We start from the raw sequence: 21,032 nt of genomic DNA on the forward strand, positions 1-21,032 counted from the left end.
TCAGTGGCCAAATTCAGCTTACAGCATTCACACTAGCATTATCACAGGTAATGCTATAGTTCATACTTATGTTAAAAAGTTACAGTTTTAAAGTTTTAGAAATGTAGTTTTAGAGTGTTTTATAAATGTTTATCCTGTTCGTGTTTTGGATTTTGGCCCCTTGTGTAATTGAGTTCCCTCAGGGAATGGGTCAAATGCAGAGACCAAATTTTACACACCTAGGTGTGTGACAACTAGTTGGACTTTAGCTTTTAAAAAGCTTAGAGACTCCAGTCCTCAATATTTTGTTGTCTTTGGTCAAAAATGCTTTCTGATTTTCCATACTCTGCACAGCTTCTGTTTTCCTGATCATTTGATTCCTGTGTTCTGTTGTAGGATTTAATTTTCGTGGTACTTCAAGCTACTTATCAAAAAATGTTGCACAATAATTTCCTCCAGATTTGGAATATTTCTTGTTTTTTTGCAGATCAGGACTTTTCTTCACCAGTTAATGTTTTCTGAGGTGATCTGTGGTTTATTAGCTCCCACAAGCTGCTGTTAACCATTGACCCGCTGCATCTCAGAGCAAACGTTCACCCATCTATGATTGCAATTAAACGTTGAACCATTTATTTGCACACTCTGATGTGATTTGGAGTCTGTAATACTTCATTAGTTGTGTTATATTCTGTGGTTAACAGGACTGTGAGCTTGGGTGTTGGTTTTGAATTTCTCCTCCAGGTTTTATTTGGTGGATTTAGTGTCAGAGCTGCTTTAAGTAGCGGCTCCGCTGCTTCTTATTAGCTGCATCAATTAGGATCTCTATTTTTCAAAGTTATAAGCAGTCTTTCTGGACTCTCCTTCAGTAACTGTAGATCCTGGGCCCTTGAGAAAATCCCTGCTGCTCCACTTTGATGGGGGTTAATTTTGTATACAGACTTAAGTTATATCCCTTCACTTTAAATTTGACTTTACTTTACTCCCCTGCCGCTGATTGATAATCCTAGCTTGTCCATGCGTGAGAGATCCCTTACTATAATCTCTGTCCTTTGATCACTAAAAGTTGAAAGGATATATGGGAAAGAGGCTGATAAAGTGATTTCTGTGACAGAGAGTCGATGGAATAGCACTGCTTTTAGTCATCCTGTTTGTCTTAGAAGAGCTGTGCTCTTAATAGTGATGTCCCCTGTGACTGATGCAATAGCTCTGCAGTTGGTGTAACAATGAAGGCAGACGATGTTTGAGTGTAAACGGTCCTGGGAAATATGGTTCAATCAATTAAATGGCCCAAAATGTTTGTCTGATGAAAATGCAGATATGGCCAGCTGCAATGCTCGGCTGGAGTTTCAACAAATTGCATTGCGCTGAAGTTTTGCTCTCTTTCTGTGGCGCGTGGCAAAGTTCCATCGCCTGTATAGAAGTCGCTTCAGTCATTGCCCATCTAGAGGAAAAAAAAAAAAGCTTCCAATTGCGTTTCACATAGAAGTCAAAGATGAGTGGATGAAAGTTGTGGTAGAAAAGTTTGTGCAGCAAAGCAGCGATTTTCTTCCTCTTTTAGAGTTTTTGAAGGGCTCCGTTTTGTGTGTGTGTATTTGTGTGTGTGTGGCTCCACATCTCGCCTCCCCCCTTGTCAAGGATCTCCCCTGAGCTTCCCTCTCTGTGCTTTGGCACTAGAAGTCACCTCCTTTGGTGTTCAGCAGGCAGGTACACAACAGGAGCAGCTCTCTCTCTGAGCTGTTGAACTTTTCGGGAAAGGAAGAAAGGGAAGGGGAAGATTAAAAACAGCCCTGTGATGTGGAGTGCTGAGCTGCCTCCTGAGAATTCCTGGCATAATAATTTAAATGATCAAATGATACAGAGGAGACTTGTTAGCTGAGAAACAGCCTCCTAGTTGGCCCCATGGGCCCGGTGCTGCCGCGCATGCATTGCAAAACAGCTCCTCTGTTGTGCTAAAGAATCCCGCTTTTTTTTTTAACCCCCTTTTCAGGAGCATACTTTTTCAACACTTTACCTAGGTGTATATTTGGCACTGAAGTCTCAGTCACATATTTATTGTAATCTTTTTGTCTCCGTTGCCAGTTATCAGCATAGTAGAGGACTCATTAGGTTTGAGCTTTGTACATGTGAAGAGTCGGAGCAGCACTTGTGTCATTAGGTCCGGCCTGTGAACATTTCAAAGGAGTGAGGGAAGTTTAAGAGTCACTAGTCTCGGCGGAATAGTCCGCCTGTGTTGAAATTCCGACGCAGAAAACTGTAAAGAGGTTTACAGGCAGCACACACAGTAAAACAGACTTTTTTTCTTTTTGAAAGCGAGGCGTTTGTGCGTGTGACGCGAGCCGTGGTAGCTCCTGCTGCAGAGATTTGTTTCTGTCTGTGCTCACAGATCCAGCTCCGGTGCTGGAGGCCTCCCATTCCCTGGAGGAGAGACTGCAGCAGCTTGGGAGTTCGGCCCCGGACGGCGAAGCGCTGGTGCGGGAGATCAGCGGGCACTGGAAGAAGCACCTGGAGTGCCTTGAAAAGACAGGTTAGCCCCAAGCGATGCACAGACATTTTTGATTCCACTTTTATAAATGAAACTTCTCTATTGAAGCAGAGGAGCGTCTTTCTGTGACAGAAGAGGCATCAGAGTCCAGACCTCCAGCCTCCCTGATGACCCCCAACAGCACACCGGCTCCTGGGGCCCCGAGCTCTCCTGGCCAAGACTACCCCAACCGAGGGTGAGAACTTTGACCTCCCTAACCGTTTGAAACAACATGTGTTTGCAGTTGCATTGCAGCGCTATGTTTTTGTCCGTGATGTGGCGGAGGGGCTGACAGCTTGTTCTTGTAGGGAGGAGGAGGAGGAGGAGGAGGAGAGCACTGATGCTGGCTCGGCTGACAGACTATCAGAGGCCGAGGAGAAGATCAAAGTTCTGCATGCATGTAAGTAGTTTAAACACTTGCATGTACGCTGCAGTAAAATTCAATTTCAGCTTGTTAAAGAGACACGTTGTGAATAAACTCCAGTTTGATGCTGAAACAGAGACAACCTTGGCGTCTCTTGTGCTATCTTTTGGGGTCCAGATGACCCCACCCCTACATTGAAGTGTCATCCCTCCTATGACAAAAGTGGACAGGATTTCATGAATGTATTGATCACAGCAACGTCAATAAACATTGGAGAATTAGCTAAAAGAGTCTTTGTTGAACTGGAAGGAGAAAGAATCAGGTTTTTGGAGGAAGTTCTGTCCATGAAGATCTTCACTTCCTGGACATTACCCATATTGATGGACATTTTTATGTAGCAGCGGTGAAGATTTATGCTAGCAAGACACAGAGCTATCATTATCACACAGGGGGGATCAGTGGCAGGGCTGCTCAGCTCCAAAAGCCACTCCCCCTCAGAGGAGGTTTTGGAAACAGAGGCTTAAAAATGGGTTTCTAAGACATTTAGGTTGTGGGATTTTGGTTAAAAACTTCATAATCATAATTAAAACACTACTGAGAACGTTTTTTTACATTAAAAAAATTAGGGGACATCAAAGTAATTTTCAATCCAATTAAAGCTTTCATCCAGATGTTGTTTCTTTCTCTTATGAGGTGGATTACAAAAACACACCGCGTATCTACTTATAGTCTTCTGTCAGATTTTAGAGCCCTCTGTGGTCCACAAGTCTATAGATTTGCCCACCCCTGGCCTAAGATGACAAAATTTAGTTTTATTTTAATTTAAGTTGACGTAGAATGATTTATTTAACCCTTAAATGCAACACTTCTAAAATATTCTCCTGTGTGGCTTTAAGGTCAAAGTTTGTGTGTTTTTTTAAAGTTAATATCTCACTTCCTCTGTTTTGTCTTACCAGCCTTGAGTGCAGCACAGGCGGAGCTGCTGGACCTGCGTTGTAAATACAACCAGGAGATGGCAAACAAGTAAGAACCTGCTTTACGTTCTACCTCTTGCTTTCCTCACCTGTCCTCTGACACGTTTCCCCTTCCCGTGTGTGGTCACGGCGGTCAGTTAGTGCAGCCTCCTCCTTCCTCACCTGTGGCGTTGGAGGCAGTTCTTGTTTTGGACTAGAAGTCATGTGCGGCGCGGAGCTGAAGAATGCCACGGGAAGGCAAAAAGTGCGAGTGAGTCAGTCGCTAATGCAGGTCGATGAGAGAGGTCTGTGTTTGCTTCCACTGGCAGCCGGGCCTTGACAGCCCTTGGGAAGAATTGCTCCATTTAAAGATTGCTTCAGAAAACACTCTACCTTGTCCTGGTCTTTGAGCGCAATGTATCCACTGCACGGCTGAAATGAATCTAGCGCGTATGAAGGATGTCAATAGACTTTCAAAGTAAACAGTCCTTTGTTTGGGTTGTGCTCGAGAGCACAGTCAGCCGCTACTAATGGATTTTCTCCCAGGCTTAATCCATGGTGCAATTGAAATGATGTTTCTAGACCCAAAGCCATCCGTTTTGTTGAAATGGACACATTTTCCATTTGCCCCTTTCCTTTTTTATGCAGGGCAGCATTTTTTTTTTTTTCAAAACTAAATATTTCCACTCATCGGTTGTGAGCGTGTGTCCCGTCCCGGTCACATTCCTGGACGGCGAGAGCAGCTGCACTGACCTGGAAGCTCCCGTCCATCACTCTCACTGACCGTTTCCTCAGTGTTGATAAGAAAGACTGTTTGTCTGCTTCAGCTTGTGCAGCTGAGCAGGTAATCAATACAAAACATTTTCTGTAGTGCACAAGTTCATTAAACGTGATGCTGACACCTGTTAGTGCTTGCTGTCAGTATGGCGCCATCTGTCTTGGCTTATTGATGGGGGACGGGGCCGTGTCCGAGACCCTTTGACTCCAATACTGCACAGCATAATGTTGATCAACATTTTTGTCCATTTTCTCATACTGTGTGATGCAAACCGAAAGTGCAAACATGAAAGATAAAGATAAGTTTTTAACACGCTGCAGTCAGTTTCATGTAAAAGCAAACGAGAAAGTCTATGTTCTCTGAGCATCTTTTCCCCCACTTTTGATTAAAAAAGATTTTCATGTCCAGAAACTTGAGAAACCTATTTAACTCAATCACAGCCTCCTCGTTAGTTCATCCTTATCTACCTTTTGAAAATGATGTCCCATGTGAGCAAAATGAAAGTATTGAACTTCAAACAAACCTCATAAATAATCCCAGTGAGCTTCTGTTTTAAATTAGACCACTCTGATTGTTGGATACAAGAAGCCAGTTCAGTCTTAGGAGTTCTGAGGAAGCCAATGATTAATTCAGCCACTTGCTGCTCGGCCACCTAGCTGTGAAGTGCTGCAGAAATCACTGAGGACAAACTGGTGGGTCACAAGTGTTCTACAAGTCAACATGTGCAGCCAAAAAGCCAAAAACGCTAACATGTAAATATTATCCTAACTCCAAAACAGTCCTAAAAAAAGTATGAAAAAGACTAAATTAGCCAAAAAAAAGCTAGCATGTAGCTGAAATATTAGCAAAACTCAAAATTAACCTAAAAAATCTTAGTAATTGCCAAAATAGTCCCAAAAGCAATCATAATGCCAATTTTTAAAACTTTAAAACTGTAACTTTTTAACATAACTATGAACAATATAAACAGGCAGGAATATTATCCAGAATAAATCAACTTAAACCTTAAAGAACTTTCAATATTTTATTCTCCATATACGTAAAACATATTCTGTCAAAATTATACAAGTTAGAAATGAGTGCAAGATAAAATCATGTCATCAATAACACTAAGATAAAATGATCTGGAGGGCCGGCTAGAATTACCCAGAGGGCCAGATCCGGCCCCCGGGCCTTGACTTTGACACGTCTTAACAGATCACATTGCATTATTTTAATAGATAATTTTATCTACCCATCTGCACAGAGGCATTAAATGGTAAATTAGTACACACCATGAAAACACCGGAATCAACATAGATAGAAAAACTATAAGAAAAAGGCCAATTAAAGCTCATAAATAAGTGAGTGTTGAGTATTGTATAAAATCATAAAATATTATACTATCTCTACACCTTTTGTTCACATTTTTAAAGTAAAAAATACACTATACATTACTGTGTTATATTTGTGTTTTATTGTGGATATGTGAATTGAAGCTGTGGATGTTTAGTGTATTTTTGTGACATTCCACGCTGTCAGCAGGCTGGGATCATCAGTTTAGTCATGCTTTAAATGGAGGTTACAGTGTAAAATAGTCTTTGACTGCATGTTTTCATCAGGTGTGCTTAAACCTCTTAATCCCAGAAAACTTGATGGAATTAAATAAAAAACATTTGACTGCTAAGCATGACAAAGACGTGAAAGAGATTAAAAAGTGAAATAGCAGGTAGTACAAAGGATAAATGTAAAATATGTTTCTATCTAAGTCAGGGGTCCCTAAACTATGGCCCGCGGGCCGGATCTGGCCCTCCTCCAAATTTTAGCTGGCTCCCCAAACTGTTTTGGCTAAATTTGACATTTTTCCAGTTTTTTAGGCCAATTTGGAGTTTAGCTAATGTTTGAGCTACATATCAGCTCTTTTGACTAGGTTTTTGTTTGTTTGTTTGTTCTTTAGGCTAATTCTCAGTTTAGCTAATATTTTAGCTTTATGCTAGCTATTTTTGTTTACTTAGACATTTTACCAGTATGTTAGGGTAATTTGGCATTTAGCTAATATTGCAGCTAAACGTGCTAGCTGTTTTGGCTAATGTAGGCTTTTTTCAGTTTTTAGGTTATTTTGAAGTTTAGCTAATATTTCAGCTAGCTGTTTTGGCTACTTTAGAATATTTTTAGTTTTTTCGGGTAATTTGGCACTTCGTTAATATTTTAGCTGGCTATCAGCTTCAGCGTTTTCAGATATTAGTTTCAGCGTTTTTAGCTAATAATTTAAGCATCTTCAACCATGAATCTATTGCAGATAATTCTATGTATCTAGTTTTTAAAATGTTTTAGTAGTATTATTTCTGTGAAGATTACAGAAATAAATTACCAGTATTTAAAATTTGGCGATGTGTGGCTTTCTGGAAAACCATAAATATTTACGTTTAGGCTCTGATTGTCATACTTTTTATGCTAGCCCTCAAACCGACCCCGGCCCCACATCAGAGAAGAAAACAGAAATCCGGCCCTCATAAGAAAAAGTTTGGGGACCCCTGATCAAAGTTATAGTCAGTCATTTTCTGAAAACGTCTTAGATAGGCTTAATGTTGCACATCTGTGCAGTTTGTTCTCTGGACTCACAGCAGTTGAGACTATCTGGAAATCATTTTGTTGGTTCTTAAAAACTTTTTTTTACTTGATTGTTTAATTTGCCAGAACAGTTTTTCTCTCTGAACTTCAGGATGGAATAACTCTTAATTTTGTCCTGATAAACTGTAGAAAGTATTTATCTTTTAATGTATCTAAGGTTTAATATTTCAAATATTAATACTTACTGTGTTGGGCTTAAGGCATTTGGCAAACTCCAGCTGTATCTTCAAAATAAAATAACTCCAGAAGGATTATTTTATAGAATATATATATATATATATATATATATATATATATTGAATTAATTGGATTTTATTCCTGTTTTTAGACAAAATGTACATGTATACATATTTTATACCTTTGATTCTTTTGGGTGGAGAGCTTGAATAAGCCATTTGGGTTTTTTGCTTCTCGCTGCACTGTAATACAGTGATAACTACCGTATTTTCCGGACTATAAGTCGCTCCTGAGTATAAGTCGCACCCTTAGAAAATCTATGAAAAAAAGCGCGACTTATAGTCTGGAAAATACGGTAATAGAGTAATAACTAACAACTTATTTTTTTTTTCATTAAAAATATTTTTAAAAGTTTTTAAAATTAGATAAAACCAACGTTTTATCCATATTTTCTCTGTTTTTTGATAGACATATTTGTATGGATAAATCTGCAAGATTGAGAGACGTTGAACACTTAATATTAAGGTCAGCATGTCCGAGCAATTAAAGACAAAAGTCAAAACCTACATTTTGAAAATATTTTATGCAGAAAAAAATCCAAAAAACATTTCACCATAAAACCAATTTTGCCAAACGTTTCTTAAGAAATAAAAATGACTATAATTGTAGAGCTAAAACATATAAAAAAGGTCAAACTCATTCCGGTGAGCAGATATTTTTTTGTGTGTTTTTAAATGTTCATGAGTGGTCTGCAGCCTTTAACACTAGAAGAGCCGTTTGGTCAAATTCTTTACCGACCAAAACCTGGTAAAAGCTGCAAAGTCCCACAAAAATACTCTATTTATAGTTTTGTAGTCATTAAGCCATTCAATTATAAAATGTAGCTTTTAAATGTGTGCAATAATTGATGATAAGCAGTGTCATATTTTGATTTTTTTTTTTTTTACTTTTGACATAAAAGTCTCTTTCAAAATAAAATACACTCTGAGTTAATTGATGCTAGTAAAACATGCAAGAAAGCCAGTCAAACAGCCTTTTCTATCAATATGACTTGATTTTAATTTTAAAGAAGTATAATTACACCTTTAGGTTTTGGCAGAAAGTGAAAAAACTTGACTTCCAGGTTAACTGTTATTTTTTGTCGGCCTCATTAAAACCAACAAACGTGGTTAAGACTTTTATTTTTCAAATCATTTCCTAAGATTTTATATCCACCAAAATATAATTTATTGGAGTAAATGTATTGAAAAGTGAGAATATCTCCTCATTAACGTCTGGTCCTGTGTGTGTTTTGCAGGGCTGCTGAAATCGATGCCATGATGGCAAACCTTGAGAAGGCAAACCAGGTGAGTGCAGTCCTGCTGTGCATTCCTCTGATTGAGAAGCTCCTTCGTTAACTTAATCACTACTGTAATCAAGCTTTGCCTTTAATTAGACACGTCCTGCCCCTCCCTCTCCCATTCTTCCTCCCTTCCCCCGATTGTGTTATTAGTGAGTGTAAACTGGGGGCCCTGTTGGTGGGCGCCATACGGCAGCACGGCTCCACTCAGCTGAGATCAGAAGACTATTTAGCATCGTTGGTGCCGCAGAACTGAATACTGGGCTTTTTCATAGCCTTGATTGCTTTGTATTCTGTTGATAGATCTTTTTTCTTCTTCTTTAAAGTCTTCTCTCCTGCGCTCTCCTTCTCTCAGTCTGCCAGCAGCTCCCAGATAAATGCTCTCAAAATGAATCATTACTTAGTAGGCCGGGTGTGACAGAGCAGGTAAACAGTTTGGGGAATAAAGTGGGCTGACTAAACAGCCCCTTCAGCAGAATAAAGCGGTGGCTGCACTCCTGCTCGGGTTTTTCTCCCAGCTCTGAATTTCAGGAATAAAAGGCAGCCCACTTTGATTTATGTTTGTGCTTTGGACTTCATCATCTCATTAGCCGACTGATATGGAAGGTGTATGTAAACTGTAACACCCGTTTCCTTACCTGTTCGCAGAGAGCAGAAGTGGCCCAGAGGGAAGTGGAGAGGCTGAAGGAGAAGTTAGCCAGCGGTTCTGGTGACGCCGCCGCCAGCTGCCAACCAGAAGAGGGAGCCAGCAGGGTGAGGAAGATGGGATCTGAGGGGGCAGATATTTAAGTTTAATTAACCCTTTAACCCCTGAGGCATCGCCGGGGACGCTTAGACTCAAAATGTTCAATGCAGTTTAACTTCTGTACTGTCACCACAATAATTCCAGCATAGTCATGTTGACCACATTAACAATTAAAAAATAGGGCTGCCACAATTAGTCAACGAATCGACGACTGATCGGCTATTAAAATAGTCTACGACTAATTTAATAGTCGATTAGTTATGATTTTATATTATATGGAGTCAGAGTGTAGTAAAGTTGAAAGTTATATTGGCATTCTGCTATCTTTTTGGACTATTTTGGCATGTATTAAGGATTTTAAGGCTAATTTGGAGTTTATCTATTAGTTCAGCTGTATGCCAGCTATTTTGGATGAAATAGATTTTTTTTTTTTTTTGGCTAATTTAGAGTTTAGCTGTTTTTTTTTCAGCTGCATGCTAGCTATTTCGGCTAACTTAGGCTTTTTGTTTTTTAGGCTAATTTGGAGTTTAACTAATATTTCAGCTGCATGCTAGCTTTTTTGGCTAATTTAGGCTTTTTTCATTTTTAGGCTGATTTGAAGTAAAACTAAATTTTCAGCTGCATGGTATCTATTTTGGCTAATTTAGGCTTTTTTTTAATTATATTTTGGAGTTTAGCTAATATTTCAGCTGCATGCTAGCTGTGTGGCTAATTTAGGCTTTTTTGTTCTTTTAGGTTATTTTGGAGTTCAGCTAATTTTTCTCCTGCAAGCTAGCTGTTTTTGCTAATTTAGTTTTTTTTTTTCAGTTTTTAGGATAATTTGGCATTTAACTAAAATTTTAACTGGCTATCAGCTTCAGCGTTTTTAGCTATCAATTTCAGCATCTTCAGCTATCAGCACTTGCATCTTCAGAGACCAAATTCAGTTTACAGCATTCACACTAGCATTATCACAGGTAATGCTATCTTGTTTTTAGTTAGTTTAAAGCTAATGATGGCTAAGATTCAAATTGTAATTCTGAGTATTTCTTTATTCAAATCCTTGTGATAAAATGCTATTTGAAAAAGTTAGAAGTTGTAATATAGAAAATACGCTGGGAGTGCCACAGCACCCTGCTCTGCTTCATTCTGATGTAAACATCTAGATCCATGAACATCTTTGTTTTCCTCATCTGAGCTGGAATCTACATCAAAACTGTAGAGATGGATAGCTCCAAACATACACCGGTAATGTTAGGTTGGGGGTATGAAGCGCTTTAAGCTAGCAGGGATGATTGAAGGTGGGGGTGGGTTTACTCCTCTACAGTTCTGTCCACAACCCAGAGGTGAAATTCTAATGAACCCCTGCTGCTCTGCAGAAACTATGTCCTATAAAACAACAAGTTTTCTTGTGTTGGCTAAAATGGCATAACTAATATCACTCTTTGTCCTCCTTCTACCTCCGCCAGGCCAAGAACGACAAGGTCGACACATTGCCTTCCCAGCTGGAGGCCACCTTGTTGGCCAAAGACCGCGAAAACCTCAGACTTCTTGAAAATATTCAACGGCTGCAATTTGCACTACAGGAAGTTCAGGAAACCTCGGCCAATCAGATCTTGGAGCTTGAGCGGCAGCTGGCGTACAAGACAGAAGCTATAGAGGTGCGGACAAACAACTGTAGCGACAGTGACTGCACTCGTTTGTATCACCTAAACCACATGTGTCAAAGTCAAGGCCCGGGGGCCGGATCCGGCCCTCCGGGATATTCTTTCCGGCCCTCCAGATCATTTTATTTTATTGTTATGAATGGCCAGATGTTATCTTGCGCTTATTTCTAACTTGTATAACTTTGACAAAATATATTTTCTAATTTGAATTATATTATATAATATACAATGAAAGTTATTTAAGGTTTAAGTTGGTTTACTCTGGAATAATATTCCTGCCTTTTTATTATTCACAATTATGTCAAAAAGTTACAGTTTTAAAGTTTTAAAAATTCGCATTCTCCTAGCTTTTTAGACTATTTTGGCATTTTTTAGGCTACTTTGGAGTTTAGCTAATATTTCAGCTACATGTTAGCTGTTTTGGCAAATTTAGGCTTTTCTTTTTAAGTTTTTTAGGCTGTTTTGGATTTAGGCTAATATTTACATGCTAGCTGTTTTGGCTAATTTTGACTTTTTTTCAATTTTTTAGGCTATTTTGAAGTTTGGCTATTTTTTCCAACATAAGTTTTTTGTTTTTTTAAGCTTTTTAGGGTAATTTGGCATTTAGCTAATGTTTTAGCTGGCTATCAGCTTCAGCGTTTTTAGCTATTAGCTTCAGCGTTTTTAGCTATCAATTTCAGCATCTTCAGCTATCAGCACTAGAATCTTCAGCTGCCAAATTCAGTTTACAGCATTCACACTAGGATTATCGTAGGTAATGCTATATATCTAGTTCATAATTATGTTAAAAAGTTATGGTTTTAAAGTTTAAAAAATTTCATTTTTTAGTGTTCAATAAATGTTTATCCTGTTTGGCTCGTGACTTAAGGTGTTATTTGTATTTTGTCCCCTTGTGTGACTGAGTTTGACACCTTGACCTAAAGCTTTTTTTCCCTCTACAGAGATTAGAGGCTAAACTACAATCCCAGATGGACTATGAAGAGATTAAAACTGAACTCAGGTGAGAACTGGATCAGTATTACTCTAAAAAGTTGCATATGTTAGTATGTTTCTAACATTTATTTCTATCTACAGCATCCTAAAAGTTCTGAAACTGGCTTCTGCAAATGGCAGCTCATCCCAGGTATTTTACTTTCGCTGACTCAGCAGTTTGAAGGAGGACCGTCTTACCATCAGAGACGTTTGGTTTCTTCTTTTTGATAGTGTCCCAGAATGCTTCACTGATCCATCACCTATTATGAGATTAATGATATGCACTGTCATTGATTAATCCCATTGTAACAGCCTGCGTGTGTGTGTTTATAGGATTCTGCTAAAGCTGCTGAAGCTCTTCTGCTGGATAAAGAGGCCTTTCTTCCATCTCACAAGTACTTACTGGAGAAGACCAGAGTATTGCACAGCAATGGTATCTAATTTGTGTCTCTCTAGTGTCTGTTTCTTTTGTTTTTTGTGAATCACATTTGGTTCATCTTACTGTATAAGAAGATTAGTGATTAACATTATGGAGTGGATTTTTCTAGCTAGGATGTAGGGAAATTTCAAGAGAAAAAGAGGAGGTTATTATTTTATCATCTGGAGGAGGGCACATCAACAGTTGCATTTTTTGTATCATCAGGTAGTGACCACTCTGAGGAAGTGGGAAGAGAGACAGGCCGGCCACCTGGCTCTCACTCCTCTTCCTCTCAGGCCGACAGTCGTGCCTCTCCCAGCCCAGGTCTCCCCCCCCTGGACGGCTCCTCTTCCAGCCACGACCTCCCCCGCCCCTTCTCGGTGTCGCCGTGCTCTGGGGACCGACTGTCAGGGGACCACATTCTTCACAAGCAGCTCCTCTCCCCGCATTTCAAAAAGGACGGCCTCATGGCTTTCCCCACCGCGCTCTATGCAGCCAAAGTTGCTCTCATGTCAGCCACTCAAGGGTCGGCGGGCGTGGGCAGCGGCGACGCCAGCCTGCCGAGTGACCAGTCAGAAAGTGGCAGCTCGACCGCAGGAGATGACGACCAACTGGACACGGCAGAGATTGCCTTTCAGGTGAAGGAGCAGCTGCTGAAGCATAACATTGGCCAGCGAGTGTTTGGCCACTATGTGCTGGGTCTCTCTCAGGGCTCAGTCAGTGAGATCCTGGCCAGGCCTAAGCCCTGGAGGAAACTGACAGTCAAAGGGAAAGAACCTTTTATCAAGATGAAGCAGTTCCTCTCTGATGAACAGAACATCCTGGCCCTCAGAACCATCCAGGTCAGACAAAGAGGTAGGTTAAAACGACTCACATGAACATATATATATATATATATATTACTGAAAATCCTTTAAAAATAAGTTTTTAATTTAAACAACAATCTAATTCATATAAATTTGTGGTTGACGATACAATTCATAGTGGATTTTAGTTTCTTTTGAACGATTTCATTCGCTGACCTGAAATGGATCCAGGACATCTTTATCCAAAACTTCCACTCGTGTGACTCAGAGATAAATACCTGTGCAGGTGAAGTTTTCCAGATTCCTTGTATTTCTTCAAGATATTCAAGAGTAAATTAAATATGTGAACAAACAAACAAGTAAACGAGAATGAATGTCAAATCATTCACATTTTGGTTTGATAGAGTTCAGACCACTGTTGTTTTTCCACATCAGAATAATACAAATAGAACATTATAGTAAACAAAACTACCATGTATTCCAATATTGATTAAATGTATTTCATTTTAAAACAATATTACAAATATGATGTAATCGTGAAAGAATGTTTCATGAGATTAATCAATAATCAACAAGCACTTAACTTTCTTACTTAAAAAAACAAACAGATAAATTGCATTTGATCTGATCAGAACCAGATTACAAAAACTTTGAAAAACTATAAAATGAAGTAGCTAAGAAGGGGTGGGATTATAGAAGTTTGATTCTTCCTACTCCTTTTCAAGCAATCACTCAAACTCTACTTGACTTTAGCTAATAATGACCATATTTAATGAATCAAAGGTGACATAATTGTGTCTTTGTTTTTATTCTGTAATCAATGCATTTCATTATTTATGTAATGAGTTTGAAAATTCTGTGTTTTGTCCTGTACTGTCCACAATCTATGCTTGAAATAAACCAGATCAATCAATCAATTTTATGATGGTATCGGTCAATTTGATTGACTTGATCCAAACAGATTGATCTGGTTGGATTGTAGGAATATAAATTGAACTTGAAAAGTTGCATTACCTGCTATAATGCTAATGTGAATGCTTTTTTCTGAAAGAAGTCGCTGAAAATGCTGAAGCTTTTTGCTGAAAATGGTGATGCAATTTTCTTTAATTGCTGAAGAGATTTGCTGAAAATTGTAAAATTTGCTAAAATTTCATCAAATAACTATGAAAGAGTGCCGAGGTTTACCTCAATTTCTGAAAAATGTGTATTAAAATTGCTTAAAAATTCCTAATACATGGCAATTTTGCAAAAATTAATTAATGTGTTGCTTAAAAACGAGCTAAATTTTGCCTTAGCCCCAAAAATCTTAGTAGATGTCAAATTAGCCCCTAAAGCTAGCTTGTTGCTTAAATACTAGCTAAACTCCAAAATTGCCACTTAGTAAACGAAAATAGTCAAAAATGTTAGCCTGTTCCTGAAATAGAAGCTAAACTCAAAATTATCATAAAAAACCTCAGTAGATAACAAATTAGCCAAAAATGTTAGCATGTTGCTAAAATTTAGCTTAACTCCAAATTTGCTTTAAAAAAAGCCTTTTTTTAAACAGGTGACATACAGTAAAAAACTAAAAACATTAAACTATACATCAATTGTTCAAAATAAACGCCAGGGGGGAAAACATACAGATAAATAAAATTATATCAAATTATAAAGCTGAGCAAGATGTCATGTTTTGATTGTTTTTTTTTTTTTTGTTTGTGCAGGGTGAAATAGACTGCATGTAAAATCTAATTTGGGGAGATAACTCCAAAAGAATTGGGAGCTTTAATGTTAAATTTTGTTTTGTGAATATGATGCTTGGTTGACAAAATCAGGAGATTTATTGAATAAAATTGAGATGAAAGCTCATTATCATAACTAAAGAAACCAAATAAGATGTTTTTCCATGTCAAAGTAAAATGTGCATAATTTGAGTTTTTATTACATTAGCCAAAAAAGCTAGCACATTGCTTAAATACCATCTTAACTCCATAATAGCCTAAAATTCCTCAGTAAACTAAACTAGTCAAAAAACATTAGCCTGTTGCTAAAATAGTAGCTAAACTTAATGTTTAGCTGAATGTTTTGATACCAAGATTGCTGAAATTGTGATTGACGAAAAACGTAGAGAATTACTATAGTGTGAATGTTTAGTAAGAATTCACACAATAAACTTTACCACTATTTTCTACCATTTTGTCAAGAGAAGCATTTAGAGTATTTTTTCGTGTTCTGTTCCACTTTTTTATTTCAGCATTGAAAATAAAAGTGGTAATTTTCACTTTTCTCTAAGATCTTAAAAGGACCATAGAAAATTTACTTATTACAGTTTTATCATTATTAAAGTAATACACCTGCTCAGGAGCTGCTGTTTGGTCAGAACATGGACGCTGTGGGCTTGCGTGCTTATGCAACAATACCTCTCAGTGGCTGAACCCTCAGACCTCCAATTCCACTTGGACCACATCCTCGACTTCTTAACTGCTTCCCCTGCCATGTTTATGGTGTTCCTTTAAAACTTTGTTTTTTCCCTAGATTCGCAGCTTTTTGAAAGTTGAGCTTTCCGTATACTGCAACCTCAGACAGCACGCGCTCAAAGGCAGCCATTGATCTAGCAGTCAAAAGCAAAGCCTTGGAACTGCTCTCTGATCAACCATCCCACTCAACCCCCTTCCCTCTCTCTCTTTCGGCTACCCTCTGTGGCAGGGAGCATCACTCCACGCATCCGAACTCCTGAAACTGGGTCAGACGACGCCATTAGGAACATCCTGGAACAGGCCAAGAAGGAGATCCAGTCTCAGAGGGGAGGTGAGGATGAAGCTGCGAGTCATAAACATACTTGAAGGCTATATTTATAGAGTTTTACTTCAAACTGACAGTGAATTTGAGCATGTATTTTTATCATTACTTTAATGCACCTCAGTTGGAAAGGTGACTTTAGGAGCTTTTATTTTTTTTTTATAGGTGATGGCAGGTCCTCTTTGCACAGCTCATCTGGCAGGAACAGCAACGGGGCAGGAAGCAGCTCAGATGAAACCATTAAGAACATATTAGAACAGGCTAGAAGGGAGATGGAGGCTCAGCAGCAGGCCCTGATGGAGATGGAGGCCTGTGGAAGAGCCTCCAATGCCAGTTCAGGAATCCAAGTGGAACGTCTGGGGCCGCCGGAGCGATCCAGGGTTTTCCCGTTACCCATCTCTGTCAAGCAGGAGGAGGGGGGCTGTGTTACAGTGTGCATGGCCAACTCCATCAGCAGCCCCCAAACACCGCTCAGCGTTCTTTCCCCCGCCGCTTTTGTTCAGAACATCATCCGTAAAGTTAAGTCAGAAATCGGTGAAGCGGGAACCTACTTTGATCAACACTGGTCTCAGGAGCGGGGGTCCATGGTCCTCGGCGGGGGGAACGGCTCCCAGCCCTATAGTTCCGTGTCTCCCTCTCTTTCCTCTTCCTCCTCTGGGCCCTCTGCCATGACCCGGCCCTGGCCGCGCCTCGAGAACGGCGAGGGCCTTCCCAACAGCGAGGAGGCCTCGGCTGCGGAGGACGATCTGGGCCGGCCGGTGGAAGTGAAGGTGGAGTCGGACACCTCGGTGAGCGGGGAGTCCCCGGGCCCGGGACGCCTGTCCTACTACCCGGCATATATTCCTCGGGCACTGAAGCCCACCGTGCCCCCGCTGACCCCAGAGCAGTATGAGATGTACATGTATCGGGAGGTGGACACCATCGAGCTGACCAGGCAGGTGAAGGAGAAGCTGGCCAAGAACGGCATTTGCCAAAGGATCTTTGGTGAAAAGGTGAGCAGCTGCTCTTCCACTCCTTCATCAGTTTAGCACCGTTAACTGTACTTTTAAGCAACGACAAGCTCATCATATTGTTTCACTGGGTCCTATGGTTTAAATTTGTGTAATTTGTCAAAATCAAATAAAAATGAGGGATTGTCAAAGGTAAAATGAATCATCATGAAAAAGCGTCTGTCTCCTTTAACCCTTTAACACACGTGTCAAAGTCAAGGCCCGGGGGCCGGATCTGGCCCTCCGGGTAATTCTATCCGGCCCTCCAGATCATTTTATTTTATTATTATTAATGGTCCGATGTTATCTTGGTCTTATTTCTAACTTGTATAATTTTTACAAAGTATATTTTTATGGAGAGTAAAACATTGAAAGTTATTTAAGGTTTATTTATTCTGGAATAATATTCCTGCCTTTTTATTATTCATAATTATGTTAAAAAGTTACAGTTTTAACGTTTTTAAATATTGAGAATCTGATAGCTTTTTGGACAATTTTGACATTTACTCATATTTTTTAGGGTATTTTGAAGTGTGGCTAATATTTCAGCTACATGCTGGCTGTTTTGGCTGATTTAGGCTTTTTTCAGTTTTTTTAGGTTATTATAAAGTTTAGCTATTTTCTTCAGCTACACAGCAGCTGTTTTTTTTAAAACGTTTTTTAGGCTAACTCTGCATTTAGCTAATATTTTAGCTGCTATCAACTTCAGTGTTTTCAGCTATCAGCCTCAGAGTTTTCAGCTATCAGCACTAGGATCTTCAGTGACCAAATTCAGCTTACAGCATTCACACTAGCATTATCGCAGGTAATGTAGTACATAATTATGTTAAAAAGTTATGGTTTTAAAGTTTAAAAAATGCTGTTTCAATAAATGTTCATCTATTCGGCCCGCGACCTAAGGTGTCTTTTGGATTTTGGGCCCCTGTGCGATAGAGTTTGACACCCCTGCTTTAACACCTGAGGTGTCGCCAGTGATGCTTAAACACAAAATCGTTAACATTCTGTAGCTTTTTAACCATGAACATGATCAATGTAATTCCAGTAGATTCTGAAAAATTACAGTAAATCAAAGAGCATAAACACTGGAGCTCCGGTGTTAAGGGGTTATTTCTTAAAAGGTTCACATATTTAGCTGCAGCATTTTACAGTTTAGACAATTTTTTCCTCAAAGCCTTAAGGTGCTTTTGTGGGACCGTAGTGGATTCTGCTTTGCTAAGCCTCCTTTGTACTCCAGCTTCCATTTCTCTTGATATCTGGGCCATTAACATTGTTTTAGCTGAGAGGCCTGTGTTTGGATGAGTGGTTATTTGTTCCCTGAGAGAGCTTAAGGCAGAATGCTTAGGTTTTATCATAAGACCTTATTTTCCACATAGATAGCTCCTGCTGTGCTTCAGCACGAATCTGTCTGGGTTGAAAACATCTTTGCTTCTTTGCTGCAACATATCTTAGTTGAAGAGTTATTTTAGAATATCTGCTTAAACTAATAAATTTGTCAAACTTGTTCAGCTACATTGAAAGATTGGTTATTTTAAACATATTATATTTAATTTAAAATAAGTTAAAACATGAACTGCAATTAAAGTGTCAATATAAACGTAAAAGTTATAGAAATATCTTTATTAAATTGTTTCCATGAACCAATCTTTTCAATATGTGATGTGCCGTCTCCCTCTAGTGGCCGTTCCTGAAAATGACAGTTTCTATTAGCTTAAATCATATTGTGGTGAATAAGGACCAACACTTTTTATCGTTCTTTTTTTGCTGGCTGTGAACTGAAAAGTCCAAAAATGTTTACATGATATATTATGCTTGCTGCATGGCGCAGGTGCTGGGGCTCTCTCAGGGCAGCGTCAGTGACATGCTGTCTCGACCCAAACCCTGGAGCAAGTTGACCCAGAAAGGCAGGGAGCCCTTCATCCGCATGCAGCTGTGGCTGCTGGATCAGCTCGGCCAGAGCCTCAGTCAACCCACAAACCAAAGCCATACTCAGGGTAAGGCTGAACTTCACAAGACATTCACATCTTTGGAGAACCACCTTGCTAAAACTGGGTCAAATGCATCACTTATAACGTGTCAAAGTCAAGGCCCGCGGGCCGGATCCGGCCCTCCGGGTAATTCTATCCGGCCCTCCAGATCATTTTATTTTATTGCTATTATTGGCCTGATGTTATCTTGTGCTGATTTCTAACTTTTATAATTTTGACAAAATATATTTCTCTGGAGAGTAAAATATTGAAAGTTATTAAAGGTTTAAGTTGATTCATTCTGGAATAATATTCCTGCCTTTTTATTATTTATAATTATGTTAAAATGTCTTGATTCCAGATAAAAGCCCAGTGACGACCCAGGCCTCACCTTCCCCGCCTCCTAGCCCGGCAGAGAGCCACCCCAGTCCTCTAGCTGAGCCTGCAAGCCTCTCCTTAGAGAGCAGCAAGGAGAACCAGCAGCCTGAGAGTCTAAGCATTGGGTTGCCCACCCACCCAGAGGGAGGGAAGTCCACCTCAAGTCTCATGACTCTACATCAGCCCACAAACCCACTAGGGATTCAAGAGCTGGTGGCCATGTCCCCAGAGCTGGACACTTACGCCATCACCAAGAAGGTCAAGGAGGTGCTCACAGACAACAACCTCGGTGGGTCTTACTAACACTGTTGAGTTTAGATGGCATCCACATGAATGCGGTCGCCTCATATTTTCTTACATTTGCCACAGGCCAGCGCCTTTTTGGAGAAACCATCCTGGGACTGACTCAAGGTTCAGTGTCTGACCTGCTGTCCAGGCCCAAACCTTGGCACAAACTCAGCCTCAAAGGCAGGGAACCGTTTGTCCGCATGCAGCTTTGGCTCAACGATCCCCACAATGTCGACAAACTGAGGGCCATGAAGAAGATGGAAAAGAAAGGTGGACCCACAGTACAAGTTGAAAGTGATAAAGGAAGATTGATGTGCTAAATCTTTTTTTGGTTGATATCTGTGTTTGCCATCTAGCTTATCTAAAAAGACGGTACGGGCTGCTGAGTACCGGCTCTGACAGCGACTCGCCCAGCACTCGTTCGGAGTGTGTGAGTCCGGCCTCGGCGTCTTTGGACTTGTGTCCGTTCAACCAGGTGAAGAAACCGCGGGTGGTGCTGGGAGCTGAAGAGAAAGAAGCCCTGAGGAAAGCCTACCTGCTGGAGCCCTATCCCTCTCAAAACACCATCGAGATGCTGGCTTCACAGCTCAGTCTAAAAACCAACACCGTTATCAACTGGTTCCACAACTACAGGTTGGTCCAGCTTAGTTTTTTGTTGTTGATTTTTTTCTTTTCTAGTGAAAAAGTAGCCTTAATTTAAAAATACATAAATCTAATAGGGCTGCCACGACTAATCGACTATTAAAATAGTTAACGACTAATTTAATAGTTGATTAGTTGTTACTTTATATTATATGGAGTCAGAGTGTAGTAAAGTGGAAAGTTATGATGGCATTCTCCGGGCTTTTTGGACTATTTTGGAGTTTAGCTAATATTTCAGCTGCATGCTAGCTATAGTGGGAAACTCAGGCTTTTTCAGTTTTTTGGGCAAATTTGGAGTTTAGCTGATACTTCAGCTACATTCCGGCTATTTTGGACAATTTAGTATTTTTCTGTTTTTAGGCTAACTTGGAGTTTAGCTAATATTTCAGCTACATGGTAGGTGTTTTGGCTAAGGGTTTTTTCAGTTTTTAGGCTATTTTAAATTTTAGCTAATATTGTAGTTACATCCTAGCTGTTTTGACTAATCTCCTGTTTTTGTGTTTAAGGCTAATTTGGCATTTAGCTAATATTTTAGTTGGCCATCAGCTTCAGCGTTTTCAGCTATTAGCGTCAGTGATTTTAGCTATCAATTTCAGCATCTTCAGCTATCAGCACTAGCATATTCAGTGGCCAAATTCATCTTACAGCATTCACACTAGGATTATAGCAGGTAATGTTCTATATC

The 21,032-nt window shown here is 39.7% G+C and overlaps 1 protein-coding gene across 9 annotated transcripts in view; it reads left to right on the forward strand.

Moving 5' to 3' along the window:
• Positions 1 to 21,032, forward strand: part of cux2b (cut-like homeobox 2b) — a 132,999-nt gene that overhangs the window by 107,953 nt on the left and 4,014 nt on the right. For 6 of the 9 annotated variants that reach the window (XM_024275080.2, XM_036213702.1, XM_024275085.2 and 3 more), the window contains 17 exons: positions 2,363 to 2,503; positions 2,570 to 2,696; positions 2,809 to 2,900; positions 3,821 to 3,887; positions 8,680 to 8,728; positions 9,370 to 9,474; positions 10,915 to 11,106; positions 12,054 to 12,112; positions 12,187 to 12,235; positions 12,418 to 12,517; positions 12,728 to 13,357; positions 15,994 to 16,095; positions 16,252 to 17,078; positions 18,901 to 19,066; positions 19,401 to 19,706; positions 19,787 to 19,975; positions 20,062 to 20,338. In XM_024275080.2, coding sequence (XP_024130848.1) covers positions 2,363 to 2,503; positions 2,570 to 2,696; positions 2,809 to 2,900; positions 3,821 to 3,887; positions 8,680 to 8,728; positions 9,370 to 9,474; positions 10,915 to 11,106; positions 12,054 to 12,112; positions 12,187 to 12,235; positions 12,418 to 12,517; positions 12,728 to 13,357; positions 15,994 to 16,095; positions 16,252 to 17,078; positions 18,901 to 19,066; positions 19,401 to 19,706; positions 19,787 to 19,975; positions 20,062 to 20,338 — 3,478 coding nt within the window. The remainder of the gene's footprint in view (positions 1 to 2,362; positions 2,504 to 2,569; positions 2,697 to 2,808; positions 2,901 to 3,820; positions 3,888 to 8,679; positions 8,729 to 9,369; positions 9,475 to 10,914; positions 11,107 to 12,053; positions 12,113 to 12,186; positions 12,236 to 12,417; positions 12,518 to 12,727; positions 13,358 to 15,993; positions 16,096 to 16,251; positions 17,079 to 18,900; positions 19,067 to 19,400; positions 19,707 to 19,786; positions 19,976 to 20,061; positions 20,339 to 21,032) is intronic. The other 3 variants (XM_024275084.2, XM_024275081.2, XM_024275082.2) reach the window with 3 other exon arrangements.

Source organism: Oryzias melastigma, linkage group LG9, assembly GCF_002922805.2.
Source record: "Oryzias melastigma strain HK-1 linkage group LG9, ASM292280v2, whole genome shotgun sequence".
NCBI classification, from domain to species: domain Eukaryota; kingdom Metazoa; phylum Chordata; class Actinopteri; order Beloniformes; family Adrianichthyidae; genus Oryzias; species Oryzias melastigma.